The sequence below is a fragment of the Corvus hawaiiensis genome, chromosome 13 (genome assembly GCF_020740725.1).
Source record: "Corvus hawaiiensis isolate bCorHaw1 chromosome 13, bCorHaw1.pri.cur, whole genome shotgun sequence".
Lineage (NCBI taxonomy): Eukaryota > Metazoa > Chordata > Aves > Passeriformes > Corvidae > Corvus > Corvus hawaiiensis.
The window spans coordinates 2,669,338-2,687,820 of record NC_063225.1 but is presented as its reverse complement, the minus strand read 5'-3'; the positions used below and the strand labels follow the sequence as shown (position 1 = coordinate 2,687,820).

Below are 18,483 nucleotides of genomic sequence, written 5' to 3'. Positions count from 1 at the left end.
ATCCCTGGGCATGAAAAGATCCCCTAAATGTTGTGGTTTGTTCTTCATGTTGAACAAAGAAATTCAATGAGGCTCTGAAATTCTCTGCAGAGGTTACTTATTTGACAGTATGTTTTCTCTCTCTCACATGAAGAAGCCAGGCATTGTCATTAAAATAGACTGGGAAAGTAGAGGGGAAGTAAGAAAAATGTTTTCTTCAAACAGCCCCTGGTGTTCCAAAGCCAACAAAACGCGTAATTTGCATAGTGTGTAACAAAACCAGCAGATTCAGATTCTTTCTGTGTCTGTCTTGTTTCTTCTGCATAAGTTTTACAGAAATCTGTTATTTAATTTTATATTGTACATGCAAAGAGGCTTTCAGCATAATCCTTTTTAATTGGTCTTATCAAATGAAATCACGGTCATGCAAGTTTAAGAGATTCTGTTCAGCAAACATCTGCAAATGGTATTCAGAGCTACAGTATAAAATTTCCTTTGGGTTTCTTCTATAGCTTTTATGTCTAAATTTTTCATCTAGATTTCTTTTTGGAAAAAAAATCAAGATAACCTGTATAAACAACTCAGTTCTGCAGAACTGTAGAATTTTGTTTTATAAACCAAGTATAAGGAGTGTAAACATCTGTAAGTTAATAGTCTTGCTTTGCTTCATGAAGGGGGAAGTACAGGGACAATGTAAGAGATTTACAACCCTGCAGTTTCCCATGAAAATGCTGCAGAGTGCAGGTACATGGTTCATATATTCCTCATGTACAGACAGTACAAAGTTATCAAAACTCTTTCTATGGAGATAGGAGCTGGCTTGAGATATCTTATTCCATCCTGGTATCCTCTGGTAGTGTCGTTAGACAATAAGAGCGTCTCATACTGCCTGATACCACTGGGATGCAAAACAGGTTAAAGATTCAGGACCTGCTCCTTGGTCAATATATAAAATTTACAATCACTCCAGATGGACGGAATATTTAAGTAAGTGTCAGTATAGATAGATACATTACAGATCTATACACATAGAATGTATACATTCCTGAAAGCAGTCTTGGGAAGGACTGGCAAGGATGTAACTTGGCTCCAAAAGAATACAGGTATTAAGGCTACAGAATGGAAAGAAGGAAGAAGGATTCTATGTAGTTCTTACAGAAATTCTGATCTCAATTGGAAACCTGTTATGAAAGCAAACAAATTATTTCATAAATTCTCTATTTGGTATTATTAGCAACCCTACTATATGCATCCAGGATACACGTGACAATGCTCATGACTACACGGTATAATCCTAAACAATAATACATGGGAAATACTTTAGATAGTGAATTGTTCATCTCCACCAACATCTTCCTAAAAAAAAAAAAGAAATATTGACAGTGACAGAAACTTTCTCAGGAGAGATCAAGACTTGCTGCCCAGTGCCTTTTTTAGGAAGTGATCATGTATTTATCAGTTAAAAACAGAAACACAGGCTCATCTATGCTAGTCTTGAACACCAGTTAAGTGATCTGCTATTTCCATGATTTTGGAAACAGTTCAATCAAAATCAAAGTTTGCTCTATTTTAAGTCAAAAGTTAAAATGAAAATACCAATTGATGCTGTTACCAATTCTTTCACTTCCCAACCAAGATTTAGCCAAGTATTCTGGCAAGACTTCCACTTGCACTACTTATTAATACATAAACTTTTTATATAACACAAACATTGTACAGTAAACCCCCCCATTTCATATATGCTCACCATCTTGCATGTTTTGACTAAGGATCTGAGAGCGGAGCTCCTCCAGGGTAATTCCCAGGCATTTACAAATTTCCTCTGCACTGTAAGGCTCAGGATGTAATACCTCCTCGACAATGGTCAGCATTTCCTCTAGGCTAACTCCTAGCTTGGTTTGCACATCGTGGAGTCTCAACATTTTTTTCCACTCCAAGCCTTTTGACTTTGAGAGAAGCTAAAATTAAAAAAAAAGAAAATAGAAAATATTGTTCTTTTCTGTTTAAAACTATTAGTTGTCCATAAGTATCTTTAAGGCCCATTTTCTCTTTTCACTTCTTAATTGGGAACCATCAGAACCTACTTTCTATCAGTACAGAGCAGTCAACAATTATATTTATTATAAAGGTCTGTGAATGACACATAGTCTTCCCTCAAATCAGATACTGTCTGTAAAAGCCCTACTGGCATTATTTGTGTGGTATCAAGTTAGTGATTTATCCTCTTCCACAGACTTTGTTACTTCAAGCACTTACTAGACTTTTACAATCCCATCTGGACAACTGTTTATACAAGTGCTATGATGTTGTAACACTAAAAGTCCTTAAAAAAATCTATTTCCATACTATTAGTATTTGTTCTACCATTTCAGTTTGACATTTCCAATATGCTCCTGGAATTTTCTGGTGAACATCTGAGGCTGTCATTAAAATCTTTTCTTGTAATAGCCTTAAAAATATGATCATAAGATTTGTGGGGAGAATAACTGTAACCTTTCTCAATCTCTGGAGTTTTAAGTAAATTTTAAGTACCTTCTTTTTACAACCAATTTAAAGGAACTTTTGAGCCTTTACAGGAATGTTACGATGTTGATCAGAATCTATTCTATTCCCATATGGCTGCTGTGATATTCATTAGTTATAGGTGGACCTGCTTTGCCCTCTCCTGGCAATGGTACCATGCTTTGTGTATCTTTGTGATGTTTTGACAAGTTACTTCAACACACCAGAATCCTGAAAGGCAGGATGTCCAACAGGCTTTTTTCTGGAAGGCTGCAATATGTTGATGCTCCCATGTGTCTAATGAAAGTGGTAAAGCAGCTTTCCTCATAAGGTGATATATTTTGATGTCATGAATTATAGAAGAATAGTCAGTGGTCATTGACATACCAACTGTAATTTCAACAGATTACAAAGTAAAACAAAGGTTAGCAGGTACACACCAGTGTCACTGTACTGTGTTCATAGGCATGTGGTGTATCTCCAGTGCTGCACCATTTCAAGTGAGTTCAAAACTTCTAAATCAAGCTGTATGTTTGGAAAGAGTTTCAAACCAGTGCAGCAAGACCAGGGAATGAAATCATTTATCTATACAAATCAGCATTCAAACCTCTCATTAAAAGGGCCAAGATTTCACCCAGGGTGTTTCATTCTTTTTAATAAGCACTGGGTTTGATGGAGATTGGTTTGAAATCATTTATGTCTTGATTCAGCAAAGCCATTTAATTTCCTGGGTTAAAAAAGTCATGGGATTTGCATACGTGTCTGAAAAGTATTTGCCTTGCTTTGTGCAAAGTTACAGGATGAAATTTAAGCAGATCTGCTGCCCAGCTATCTGGTGTGGATTCTCACTCTCCTCCAACAGTGCTTTTGCAGGGGCTCTTCCAGTTTTGCTTTATTGCAGTATCTAAAAATTAACTACTTTTGGTGCCATCTAGTGACTTGCTGGGATTTATGTGAGGCTCAGCAGAGCAAAACAAACAAAATCCTAATCACATAACTCTGCTGTCATTCAAACACAATTTTATATGTTCAGTGGTAGAGAAAGAAGCAGAACTGTTTAGTGCATAATGCAGAAATCAGGGTGAGAGAATTTTTTTTGTAAAATACTGGTTGAGTCACTTCTGGCCTCCTTTTCAAAGACTATGAGTACCTAAAACTCCACAGCCTTTATGTAATTGTATTTTAGCTTACTTACTGATAAGTTAGAATAAAACTTACTGCTTCGTTTTACTTAAATATGTTGTATGTTGGTGCATGTTTATGACATGCTTTTGATCTGTTTCAAGGTGCTAAATGAATGGAAATTATTTTTCTCATGCTTTAATCCCAATATTCAGCATCCCCTTTACTTTATTATGAGAAGTTAAACAGAATTTAAAAACAACAATATTCTATAAGGCAACAAAAATTTTTGTACTTCCTTTTTTAATAAATAATCCCCTGCAGAAATATGCCACATGCATTGTCACATCTGTTCCCATTTCTGTACTTCAAGGGAGATGCTGTATTTCAGGCAAGCTGATGACACTGGGGTTTTACAGGTCAAATGGAAACTGACCCCGTTGGGCCAGTGGGCATGGCTTTGCTGGAAAGGTCTATCCTGCTTATAGCAAAGTTTTGATTCTAACAGCACTGGGAAAAATATTATGGGCAAACAGAAATGGTTTTTGAAAACAGTCTAGCTGCAGCAGCTCAAATTGTAATGGACATGGGACAGAAACGGGGAAAAAAATCCCATCTCTTTAATGTACAAAAAGTAATCCCAATACTGCTCCCACAGTTGGGTATTTCCTTGATGATCTCTGACTAGATGGATTAAATATGTGGACATCGAGCAGCTGGCTCTTAACTGCCAGGATATAGAATCTGTGGGCTTTATTCTTCTTTATTGTTCAACATAGGCACACTGGAGAACTGTAAATAACTGAGAGGAAAACGTACTTGGTAAATGATGGGACAAATATAAATAAAAGAAAGTCTGACTAGGAGTGCATCCAGGAATACTTGTACAGCAGCATCACTTCCTTGCACACTACATTTCTATAAAGCCATCTGAGCATCTGTGCCCATGAGCTGCTCATGGCTCTGCAGCTGCAGACACTGCTGGCCCCACACGACACTGATGCTGAAGCAGGGGGAGCACGGTGAGCAGGTCAGAGCTCGGAACGATGAGGGACAACTCCACTCCCTTCGGAAGTGCGAGTGCTCTGCAGAACGCAAGCGTCTGAACACATTGTAATGGAGCACAGGAGAGCACTCAGAGGCTGCTACAACAGAGAAAGGGAAAGAAAAAAGCAAAACAATGACTGTCTAGAGGGAAGGGAAAGGAACAGAATCTAAGAAAGATAATTTGCCAGGGTGATCAAGAGCTCACTTGCCGTAGGACAGACTGATACCAAAATGTTCTACACTAATGCCAGCAGGAATAAGTTGTGTTGGCATCTTTACCGACAGAGATTTCTGCAAGCAGTATGAAATTCTAGAATTACCTAAAGCAGAAGAGGGGGGAAAAGCCTATCCTAAGGCACTTACAATGAGAATTTCTTTTAAAGCACTATTGCAAGGCCCAGCATGTTAGTTCATAGTTCCATTAGCTTAATGGTGCTTAAAAGACTTCCCTGTTTCCACTTACATACCTGCCCTCCTTCACCCCACTGTGACCTCTTCCTAAATGTATTTTTATAGTGTGTGCAGCTTTCCATCTGGGTAGCATATGTGTAAAAACAGACAGGTGTATGTTGTTAGTCTCCTTACAATCAAGCATCTGCTAAAAGTACATTTTTAGAGATTGCATCATAGCTAACAGGAATGTAAAAAAAAAGATGTTTCCTTACTACCTCTTCAGTTTACTGCACAGGACTAATAATTTAAAGTCATTTAGAAAACTGTGATTCAATTCACAGAGTCTGGTGTATGGAACAGTAACTTCAAAAGCTCTCACAGCTTAATGCACTCGTTGTACAGTGACTTTTAGAACAGATTATCTGTGAAGGCTCTCTATTCCTTATGCAAAAAAAAAAGAATTTCCAAAAGAAGCCCTTCCTTAAAAATACGTATTCTGTCAATTATCAATCCCAAATTATAGATTTATCAGTTATAACAGAACTAACAAATAGACTGGTTCTTATCTTCCTTTTCTTAATGGCTAAAGAATCTTCTTATTAACATCAGTGACAACAGCTTTAACTGTGGTCATTGGTGCTATTTGTTTTACCATGTCTTATACACAACTGAAATGCAACTATTTCTTTTATACTTTTATACTTTTAAAGCACATTTTAAAAGTAATCCAAAGTTTAGCTTCCCTCCTCAAAAAATATCTCAGCAAATTATTTTATAATACAGTTTGTCAGTGTCTGACCATCTCTTCAACTACTTTTTTGGCACCAACTAAAACTTGTAAGAAATTATTTTTTATAGAATCATGACGCCAACGGATGTTCAAAGTACTTTTGCATATTGATCAAATGTTCTGTGGCAAGAAGTTCCACGCTGCATTTTTCAAAGCTTTCTTCTAGACTTTGTGACCCACATTCTGTTCTTTCACACAGCGCCCTATGTTGGGTATAAATGCAGTGAATCTTTATGCTTGCTCATCATTTACTCTTATCAAAGAAAAATGTACTGTCTTCCCATAAAAACTCAAATCAAACCCTACCTCTACATATTCCTGAACATACAAAATCCAGAATTAAAGCAGAACTTAGATTTCCCCTGTTCAATTTCCATACGTTTCAGAGATAATTTCAAGCTGTAAACTGGCAGTACAACCTAAATGTTGGGGTTTGACTCAAGCCTGTTCTTAAACTTTACACTGACATACATGCTGCTATTCAGCATTTCTAATATTACTTCCAGGCCTCCAACTACTAGCTTGGATGTTCTCTAAATCCTAGAAAATACACATCTATTGCCATATATACATATAAACATGTGGCCATGCTGGTTGCTTTCCATTATTTGTCATTATTCAGCTTTAATTAGAAACAGTCTATCGTATTAACTGGGAATATTCTTTTTCTGAAAAATAGACTTATTTCCTCTAACAAAATATAATCCAAAACAAATTTAATAGAACTCAATCTTCTATATAATCTTCTATATAAGGACACAGTCCTTTCAGTTCCATTAAGCTCAGCAGGAGTTCTGCTCCTGCAGATGGAAGTGTCTGGTTCTGGAAAGAAAAATTATACAAAGAGTAGCACCTAGCCAGGTGTTAAAGACACAGTTGGTCAGAAGTGGAAGAAAGCACATATTTAGATGAAGGTTTCATTAGAGTTTGACATAAGCCATGTGTTACCTTTGTAGCCAGCCGACACTCCATTACCCTAATATTGTAATGAGAAGTTGCTGCTTTATTCATTTCAACACAACTGTTAGCAATAACAAACGTTGCTCCACTTGGAAGTCTAACATCAGTTGCCCTCAGTGGACTGAACTCTATCAACTTGGCCTATTGAAAGAAAAATGAATGGTTAGTTTTAATTTACTACTAGCTAACAGTGCACTTAGTTCTATAAATCAAATGCAAATTTGCATGTTTTTTCTCTTGAAAATCCAGGGACAGTTCAGGAAGGAAAACTGACATGAAACAGCAAGAAAAGAGGTTTAACCTCATTGGTCAAGTTACACATACATTTCAAACCTTTCCCTGTAGCTGGATTTTAAAATGTTTCCATTAAGTCTTTGGGTTTTTTCAGCATTTCACAGAACTCCACCCAACCTATTTTTCTTGCCTGTTTAAGACAACAGTTTCACTTTGATCTGCAGAGAAGTACCAGGCCTGGCTGAAGCTAATGTGTATGCCACTAGAAAAAAGGAGCTTCGCATTCCCTGCCCCTTCATCAATGTCCATCTCCCCCTCAGTCTTCTGGTTTTGCAGTACAGCAAGATTCACTGAGGTACAGTATAGTACCAACATTTTAGGACTCATTTGAGACAGTGATCATGGTACAATCAAACAAAGAAACTAAATAAAACTATATATAAGGATGTAGTTGCTGCTTCCTCCTTTCTGACATAAGAGACTGCCTTGCCTCACGCATGCTTACACAAGCTGTGTATGATGTTCCCAGCATTTGTGACCTTTACATGGAATAAGTTAGGCATCCATTAATTAAATAATTCAGGATGTAATGTAATCAAAAGATTAAATTCACATCTGGTTTTTCACTGGGATAAGTTGTAAATCATGTGCCCTGCTTTGGCTTCTTAGAATAGACTGTAACACTGCAAGCAGGGACGTCTTACTGGTTTTGGCATTGTTCACCCCCAGAGAGTTCCTTGAGCAGCTAGAGTGCTAAATAAACAATGACAAATCTCCTTGTACATTATGTACAGCATGTGTGTTACTCCCTGCCATTGAGATTCTGGACCCCATCACAGAATTACTATCAAGACAGACAGACTTGCTTACATTTAAATATACCCTTTAAGATCTGCTACATTAGACTAGAACGTACCACTAAGCTGGTCTAGTGTCCTGACTCTGACAGTAGCCATAAATGGCTATTTAGGGGGAATATAAAAATAGAACATGTACAAAGTAATCTTTTCTTGGGGTATATTTTTCCAGATTCCCATAAGCAAAGATCACAATGGTTATACTTACACTGGAAGAAACATCTGACTATATGTTGAATAGCCACATATAGGTTAATACTCTATTAGTGTATCCAAAAAGGTCTTTTTTGAGTCCTTTTAAAACTTCTGCCTTCCACAATGTACGGTATTTCTCAATTTAACAATGAATGTCTTGGAAAAAAACCCAAACATCCTTGTTTGTTTTTTACAAGCTGCTTGCTAATGTCATTGTGTTTCTATTAGTTCTTCAGTTATGAAAAAGATTGAATTCTCCATTTACCTTCTCTTTACTCCTTTAGGGAATTTATAAAGCTTCAAAGTATCGCCCTCAAAGCTTGTTTTCCAAGCTGAAAAGTTTTAAATTATTCAGTCAATGCTCATATAAAAAAAATAGCTTTTATAAACCTCAGTGTCCTGTACTGTACTTTTCTTGTCTTTTTGAGGTGGGAGGCTAGAGCTGCATTCAGCTGCAAGTACACTGAAGCACGGGTATTTTCTGGTTTGTTCACAATTTCTTTTCTCATCTTTTTCAATATTTTCTTTGTCTTTTTGGTTACCACAGCTATATATCAGAAAGGCTTCCACTTACATGATCATCTCTGTGTATGGCAGGAAAATATGCTGCTTCCTTTTTTCCTTATTCATGTAGCTGTGTTTTTACTACTAACAGTATAAACATGAAGGAAAGGTGTAGAGTAGGTACAAATGATGTGAAATTGCAAATACATGTGTCTCATGATGGCATTAAATGTTTGGTGTAATTCTAAGAAATAGTTTTTGTCTGAGTAAGCTCATCGAAAAGGAACAAAAGCTGTAGAGATATAATGCCACAATTATAAGGAAAGTAAAGGTTGTCATGCAACACTACATTAATTCCAATAAAAGTATTTTGACAGGTCTGAGGTTTGAACAGTTGTAGTCCTGTGCACCTTCTGGGACAGTGGATGAACCTCACTGTAAATTCCACTGCAAGCACTCATGCGTAACTTGGCAGGTCCTGTTTATCACAGCTAGTTCACCTTCTGTCACCACGTTTAAGACTGCTAAATGCCTTCTACATCAAAATCCAGCCACAGAATTGTCTGGAATTAGCAAAACTGGTGAAAAAAAAAGTCTCCATTGTCTTTGTAACTGAACCTGGCAAAACTTCCTAGAACTGTTTGGTTATAAGAAGTTTCAAGAAAGCATTTTTGTAATAATTATCCCATTTGCACTGAATACAAGGCATGCCGACCATTCAGCTTTCATTATATGGGAAACATTCTAAGTTCAGCATGAATTAGTCAAATAGTGGAACCTGGTGCTCTTCTAGAGTACATCTTTTCCCACATCTTTTCCTTCCTCCTTGCTATTTCTAATTTTCCTCATCTTATTCATTCAAACTTCTCCTACTCGATTGTACCCAAGTTCATAAATTTAATTCCTGATTCATTTGTTGTGTACTAATGGTGCTTATACTGCTTACTAAGGAGTTCCAGTTTCTTGTCTTGTTTTTCTGCTAGATACCAATGAAGGCATTTTTTGCTTGCATAAATTAACATTACATTGTTAGTTTAGATTACAAAGATCCACATACAGTTCCTTCCTCTGCCAAAAAAGAGATTGACTGGTCCATTCCTCCACCTTCTGTGCCAATGTAACGTTCGCTCTTTGTGCAAATTTCTGCGAGTTCCACCTGGAAAAATATTAATATGTGAACCTTCAGCCATGGTTAAGAATGGTAATTTCATTCTGTTTACATATGAATTAGTGGTGAAAAAAAAGAAATAATGACAAGAGTTCTGAAACCATTATCTCTTACACATCAAACAGTGTAAGCTGGCATCAACCAAGACGCCACGTGGCCCCTTTTCCCTTTTGTTCTGAAGCAAAAAAGAACCAACTACTCAGCCTCGAGAGGACCCGCCATAGCCAAATGCTTTCCAGAGTATTCTTGTTAAGACACTTAACTGTTGTTTAGTGTCCTCCCACCTTCCTTGTGAACTTCAAACCCTTCCATCCCAATAGCCAATATTTTGTTGATTTAATTAGTTCAATCCATCTACATGTGAATCTCAGTAGCTTAGTGAAAAATGGCAAGTTATTACTCCGTATTGTTTTAATGTACCAACTCCATAATCAGAAATTACTCCAAAACTGTTTCTCACTGTAGATATTCAAGTCAGTGATGCTTGTCATTTCTCCTTGATATACTGTACTCTGTTTATCTGAACTAATTCATAACTATATGTGATGTGCATTCCTTTGTGACATTTTAGGCATATCTTTGTGCATTCTAATACCTGCAGGTCAGAGGATACTATGGGAGGGTGGAATATCACTGTCATAACTGTCAAAAATAATAACTAACAGTAAAACTTTCAGCTATCAGGCCAAGTCAAAACAAAACACAAGAGAAGCCTCGGAAAATGGTCAAAGAACACAGACTAGTCAAAAAGAAGTGGGTCAAAAGGAAAGTATTTGTGTCCACCTGTTACGACCCCTACCAGTTTGTTTTTCTAAGCACAAGGTAACCAGAGGGAAGATGGGAAAAGAACTTTAGAAAAGCCACAGGCTGTTTTCCAGTCTGGTGGCAAAGTCAGATTCAGATTCCACACTAAGGATGTAGCATTATGGGGCTGAAACAAGCTAACCAACGAGACAGGGACATTAGCCAGCACACAGCTGTAAAAGGCAGCAGATAGAGGCAGTAAATCACAATGCTGAGAGAGGTATGTGCAGGGTGCCTGCCTGCTTGCTTGCTCAAGTTCTGTAATGGCCCCACTGACACAGCTGTAAAATTGGTGCTTAGATGAATGTAATCAGGCTGAACTGTTTGCAAATGCACAACCAACCAATTTACTCAGCTCACAATGCAGTTATGGCCAATAAGCCTTAGGCTGATAAGCACAAGTTATCAAAGGAACATTAACAAGGTTACTCTAAAACTATGCAGAGTGGACCTCTTTGAATCAAACATGGTAAATGACCTCTTACTAGAAAAAGACCACTAATGAGAGAACATCGAAAGTACAATCAGCAAAAAGAGTCTCCTTTTCAGCACTGCCTTTCCTTTGTGTATGTTAAAGCTGAGCTGAAATAACGTTTCTTTTATTTTTCTTGAGAAAGTATAGAAACTTCATGCATTTTGGTGCTCTTTCTTTTCAACAAAAACCATCTCCCAGGTTCATCAAAATTTGTTTTTCCTCCCTGTCCCATGTCCACTCAGCTCCCATTTCCGGTTTGAAGCTCAGATCTCTTCATCCCATCAATGAAAGTTTAACTTCTAGTTACCATATCTCCCTGCTCCACTATGAGCCAAAAATAATTCTGAATGAAATGCTAATGAATGTAATGATGCTTTTTTCCCATTTAATGCTAAAATACTCAGCAACAACTCCACAGAAGATAACAAACCTCCACACACAGCAGTCTCTAGATGCTCCCTCCTTTCTACATATGAAGGCATGCCTATTTACAAACAACTGTTGCTGGCACGTGGGAATGCCTGCATGTTTCAGCTGAACCTGCCTTTTGTCCCTCTGAGAACTCAGTAATACTACATCCCTAATTTTTGCTGCCACTGGCAGGAGCTTTCAGACTGGAGCTTATGAGTGTTACTCACTGGATGAGAAGACCATGCCGGCAGATAGGTCATGCACACTCAAGTAGGAGCTGTGGCTGTGCAAACCTGGCCTGAAGTACAGCTCCTGAGGTACTCACAACATATATTCCATTCTTGGGCACAGCTGCCTGAGGTATTACTTCATTTGCAACTGCCAGATAAAGCTTGGCAAAGTCAGAAATTAAGCATGTCACTCTTCACTTAGTCTGGCTGCATCTCTAGCTCCACATACACATCAGCTACCACTTGATTGCTTAAATTGTTTAGACTTTATGAGCCTGAGCTTATTAAATAAATATCAGAAGTCTTGCAGAGGAGGAATGTTAGCAATTAGGACAGTGCCACTCCCCTGTCCCTTTACAAGGTCTAGTGAACTGTGCCTGGATGAGCGCCGGGCCTCGCTCAGTGCCGCCTCTCCAGCTGCCCAGCTGCGTATGCCAGGCGAGCAGCGCTGCTCCAGCTTGAGCAACTTCTGTTTTGAAACTTAGCAAAGATTGGCAGGACCACCAAGTTGTAACTGGCAAGGGTTGCAAAGAACCCTCTCCACAAGACAGCCCAAGGCATCCCTGAAATATTATTTGGTTTCTAATTTAAACAGGCCCTTGCTGACACAGGCTGGCCTTCTAATACTAGGATGAGAAGCATGTGAATGGAGAGGAAATTGTTGTCTGTATAGAGAGCAGTTTCTACTTACTATTGAGACAAATGGGCAAGTGTTTGCCTTCTTGCTAAAACAAGTGAAAGGGCAAAGTTTCATTGGAAACTAATGTGAAGACTAAACTGGAGAGCCTTGTGTACATATTTGATACTTGGAAAAGGATGGTCATATGAATGACTGAAACAGTGAACTGAATTTTAGGAGGTCTGGGCTCAATTTCTAGCTCCACATTAAGTTTCTTGTGAGACAGGGAAAGTCTCTTTAATTCATCATGGCTTCATTTCCTCAGTAAAATGAGTATCTTCCCCCTCTTTCTAATTAGTAATTGCTACTTGGGATTCTTACATGATAATGCTATAAATAGTGTGACTTCGTTACTAGAAAGTGAAAAAACCCACATGTTACTACACAAGTTCATAGAGTTTAGGCTTCCACAGAAAAGATCTCTAAGGAAAAAGTCTGTGAGAACCATGTAATAAAAGGAAATAACTTTTGCCTATCTCAGAGCAATGCCTTGTTTCCATTCAACTTGCAACATTCAGAAGCTCTTTAGGGCAGGGACAGTCTGAATCATCTGCTATTAATATCTTCTCAGTGTATGCCTGACCTGTAAAAATACAGAGCTTCTTGGATCCAGATTTCACTGCACAATTTGGCAACATCTCAAATGTCTGTCTGAACAATAGCTAGGCAGGGAACACCTTGCTTCTGGAGGCACCACAGTTCCTGCAGAGAAGTAACTCAGAGCATTCTCACAGCCACATTTAGGGGGACTGCACCCCAGGCAACACCACAGCAGCACCTGTCAGCTGGTAGGTCAGAGGGGGCTGACACTCCTTGGTAGACTTTAAGATCCAATTGTTATGTGTATAAAATAAACAATGTTAGCCCTGGTGAGTTCTGCAGAAGTCCTAGAATAGACTTGCTCACTGTTCTAGGCGAAGGCAGGTATTTGTTCCTCATGAAGCACCATGAGAAATACAGAGGAAGAATAAACCCCATCTGCACACAGACTCCACTTGCATCCCACACATTCTGATTCATATGAGAGATCACTTTGAGCCAGCCACAAAACATAGCTAGTTCTATGCACCCAATCCTTATTAGCATGCTTTTCCATCCCTAAAGGAGTATTTCAGAAACAGTAGTAAATCACGATTTAAATCTTCATAGAATTTTACATAGTTTACTTTAAAAGCATTCCTATAAGGCTGCTGTTATCTTCAATTTAGAGACAGCACACTTACATGATTTGTACAAAGTCATGTGAATCAGTCACAAAGCTGAAATGAGAATTCAAAAACCTCCCTATTTCCAGTATTGTAGCTTATTTTGTAAAGAGTATGATCTCAGGGAAACGATTACAGGGTGCATTTAAAGTCTATTCATATGGTGGTAATGAAAAGTGGAACAGAAAGATACTAAAATCATATTTAAGATGGGTCTGAACAGTAGCATTATGACCCTGTAAAAAAATTACTTAGACAAATTAAAAATTTCCTTAGCTCACCTACTCTGAGATCTACATACTGCCCTCTGAATTTCTGTATTATTGTTTCAGGAAGTTGTTCCAACAGGACTAACTAGACCAGGTGAACGATAACTATCATGCAGACAATAAGTTCTAGGCTGTCATCTACACTATTAAACAAGCAAAGTGATATATTTAACATAGTAATTCAAAAAGCTCAAATATCAGGAGATGTTTCCTTTCATCTCATCCCCCTGCAAAAAAACCCCAAAGAACCCAACAACCTAACCAAGAAGGGAAGTGCCTAGAATCACAGAATCACAGAATATCCTGATGTGGAAGGGACCCCCAAGGATCTTTGAGTCTCTCTCCTGGCCCTGCCCAGGACAAGCCCCAAAATGCTGCCATGTGCCTGAGCACGTGCCCATGAGTAAGTAAGGGACTGTCAGCTAGATAAAATTCATTAAAATACTTGAGTCAGAATAAAAATGTAGAATATATGACGATAAAAGCAGTCTCTGTGGATCAAACCAATGCCACTTCTAGTCCTGCATCTTGTAACTGAAAGTGAGCTCTTAGTATGGACCAGAGGCCAAGTAAAGATCATATTTCCCCAGGACTTTATATTTTTATAGAGAATTCCCTAGACTGAATGTCAGTTCTGCACCCTATGTTACCAACAACAGATTTCTTACATATTAATTTGTCCAGGTTCCCTTTTAACTCATGCATAATTTTAACATGTAGATCATCCTGGAACAAGGACTTCCACACCTTGTCAGGTGAAGAACTCTCACCTTTTGTTGATTATTATTGTGTACCTGACTAGCTTCATTTCATACCTGCTGGCTCTAAACACTTGAGGGGCAACAAACAATTGATTCCCATCCACTCCATCAATTACATTCATCATTTGATGGATCTCTGTCACTTTCTCCTTTAAGTGATTATTTCCAGAGAGTCCTAACATACTTTTATGGTTGTCGTTCTGTACCTTCAATCGGTCCATGTGGCTTTTTCCTGAATCTTTTTCAGTTTAACTATCTTGGTTGGTAAGAAAGAAGAGAGGCAGACTTACAGCTTTTCTTAGACACCTTAGAGAAAATGTCACTGTATCATTTGCAATTTTAATGTGACAAATGAGCCACATAAAACGTGTGTTAATTGGTGTTGACATAAGCACATTGTAATGCAACCTCAAGCAGTTCAGCACTACCATTCCACCTCCTTCCCTGAGGTTACTGTCTGGACATCAGGAGAGATTATGTGACCGTGTCTGCCCCTCCTGTGCAAAGTCCCTTTGTTTAAACCTGGCAGTGACGTGGCTGACGAAAACTGCTCCCTTCTGCTGACTGTAGTGAAGTCACTAAGTGCGGGTAGCTGGGATGGAAGCTGAAAATACCTGAAGTTTTTCCAGCAATACCCCGCGCTGCTTCACACACTGGCTCTGTTCAGCCTCTGAACACGGGGGAGGGATGAGTGTAACGTGACAGCAGCAGTAGCTGTAGGTGAGTAAAACCTTGAAGTCTCCCTGGTGATCTGTCAAGAAACACTAAATATTGCAGCTTTTGAATGCCAGACCAAATATCATCCACGCAAACACTACTTTTATAGCTGTTGGCAAGTATGCGTGCCAGGTTGGCTGTGCTTCCATGGGAGATGTTTAGAATCACTGAGTTTCGCGATATATTAACATGGGATTTTTTGTTGTTTATCCAAAAAAAAAAAAAAAAAAAAAGATACAACACAATAATTTAGAATATCCATAATTGAAACAATACAAAGCCACACCACTAGGAGTAGAATCTCAGCACATATAATTTACTAACAAACAATTAAGCATTAAGAAATTGGTGTAAATTAATTACTTAAGGAAGCTGCTTTCAGGTTTTAGACAATATTAGCTGGAGCACTAGGAAAAATCTAAAAGTAACAGTTTTCAAAACGTATTTTTTTAGGCTGTTCCTTTTGCAAAGCTTAATCCTAAAGTCTGTCCAGAATGTATCTTACTGCAGAAGGTAACACCAGTTTGTCTAGCAGGCAACTGGCCCCCCTGTGCAGACCTAGCCTTGCTTTTGATCTAAGACTCTACTAACTACCCCTGCTTTTTGTTTGAAACAATTTAAAGTTCTCCCTGATAAGGAGCAAGTCAATCTTGGGTTACAAAGAAAGAAATTACTACCACTTAAATCCATTTTATCTTTAAGTCACAAGATTTCCTATCCAGCGTGCAGAAAATCTAATCTGGGAAATCATATCAGTGGAGATATAATTTAGTCTGACAAAGAAAGGTTGTGATTTTTTATTATTACTTGCCTTATGTGTAGTTACTCTAGATGGAGAGATTTCTTGTAATAAGAACTCATCAGTAGCTCTGCATCATGTTACCTTGGTTTGGATTTTTAATGGAAAAAGTGAGTTTTCAGTAAAATGATACTTTTCACTAATATGTGCTTTTCTCTACTTGTTTATGTTTCAATATGAAACACCTCAAATTCAGGTTTAGATTTACTGAGTCTTTTTGGTCTTTCAAGTCAAAAAACTGATAAATTATGAACCACGCCATTCAGCTCACTTGATTCTCTGTTGCCCCATCATTTATTTTACTTTCTATCATTTTGATGTTAGTGATAATGAGCATGAAGGCCTAAATGTAGAAAGGTATTTAGACATCCTAGGAATAACAAAAGTGAACAGATGATCACATACTTATTAAAAAACCCCTAAAAATAGAAACCTAGAGAATTATCTGAGTGAGAACAGATAAAGGAATTTCACCTTTAATAGTCCTCTTGCTCACAAAGAGGCCAAGGGCCAACTGCTCTGATTTTCACTCATGCAGTAATGGGTCTGGACAGTGTGTAAACTGTGACAGAATTTGTCCCTATATAACTGTCACTGTTAATATGTTCCAAACCAGTGATCAATCCCTTTCAATCTCACACAGCCCTTTAAAGAAGTAAACTTGTGTAAGAGTAAACCCCTTAAAAGAGTAAGACAATTAGTGAGTAGGAGACAGGGAAATATTTGTTAGTAAAACAGAATTAGTGTTGCTTAGTATTTTTTTGGAACAGCTCACCCTACATTACGCAGAAACTTGATATACACACATCCAGAATGACAGCAGCCAAAATAAAGCAATCTTCTCCGTAAAATGATAGTATTAAATTACATCTGTCCCAGTGGTTTAATGTAGTTCATTTTGGCCAAAGTAAAGTGTGCTGGATTTTCGGTAGACTACAGTGCAGTAATAATGGTAACTAATCTTTAAAATTAAAAAAACCCCAGTTTTCTTCCTGTTTTAAATTTTATTGTTCGTGAATGGAAGCTCCATGAAGAAAATACATTTGTTAATATAAGTTACTTTTAGCACTGTCATTTTCAGTGCTCCAGAATTCTCTTCAGCATGCAAATTTAAGTAACTGGAGTATTTAAATATCTATTCAGTCAAAAGTGCTAGGCATACATTTACTCCCTCTATGGAAATCTAGTAATGGTTCCCCAATGAACATTCCTTAATGTTTCAGCAAGTTTAAGCTGAAAAGTCAGACTCAGTCTGCTGCTTTCCTTTACAACAAATAATGTTGGTGATTTAATGGCAAATATAATGTAGAGTTTCTGTTACATTCTACAGAGTTTGGTTCACAATACACAAGACTGAAAATGAAGAAGAAACATTTACAGATAAAGATGAGTGTTTTACAATAAGAAGGAAACATTCTCCATCATAGAACATATTTAAACTCTAGTTATGCTGTCATACTGTTTTTCCAATCTGTGCACATTTTATATTTATGTATATAGGTATGAAAATAACTTCTGAAATATGAGGCACTATGTTTCATTTAGGAAGGTATAAAATGATGCCCAAATTTTTGAGGTTATTTTTACCACCAGGAATGCCTTTATTTTTAATATCTCGTCTTGACTAGGAATAGGTTGCTGAAAGTTACCATCTGCTTCCAGTTTGCACATAAAATCCCAATTAGCTGAACTTCATACATGTTTTGCAAGGTAATTATGCTTACTTTTTTCCAAAATGGGAAAATATTTGTCAGATAGTATCTGGATGTCCTCATAAGCACAGCAATCTTAGCTTGACTTTGTCTGCCCCCTAACATGCTCAAATAGAAGGTTATCAATTTGGTTCATGAGAGATTATGGCCTTTGATTACCACTGCTCTAAAGTACTCTGTTTCCCCTTGATTACAAACACACATAGTCAAGCTTAACAAGTTAAAGAACCCTGGTTTTTTAATTCCATAGGGAGAAAAGAACTTTATCATTTCTCTGTATTCATAGTATTTAAAAATACAATATCTATGTGCCATTTTTCATGTGAACAATTTGGTTTCTCATATATGAAAACAGCCATATATGTTCAAATAACCTGAGCATGCATCTACCAAAGATTTTTTGATAGATCAATAAAATAAATTATAAAAAGAAATCTTTTTAAAAGAAAATAAAATCAGCCAAGTTATTCATTTCGAAGTCACACTATCAGTATGGGTCCTCACAGGTTTTCTTGCCAGACAGCTAGGGATTAGGAGTGGTAAAGGGTTCAACTCAAGCACTTTCCTTATTTTATAGAGGCTTCAGAAACAAAGTAGAAGGGATTCCAGTTGGCCTGTCTATTCTCCCACTGAAATCAGTGACATTAGCAGGTATAGTAACTGTTTAAAT

General features: G+C 37.6%; 1 protein-coding gene across 1 annotated transcript in view; it reads right to left on the bottom strand.

The window, feature by feature from the left end:
• The window catches only part of GALK2 (galactokinase 2), a 46,986-nt gene that overhangs the window by 13,037 nt on the left and 15,466 nt on the right, over positions 1–18,483 (bottom strand). The window contains exons 6-8 of the mRNA XM_048318036.1: positions 9,641–9,739; positions 6,782–6,934; positions 1,727–1,937 (exon numbers count right to left, since the gene is read on the bottom strand). Coding sequence (XP_048173993.1) covers positions 1,727–1,937; positions 6,782–6,934; positions 9,641–9,739 — 463 coding nt within the window. The remainder of the gene's footprint in view (positions 1–1,726; positions 1,938–6,781; positions 6,935–9,640; positions 9,740–18,483) is intronic.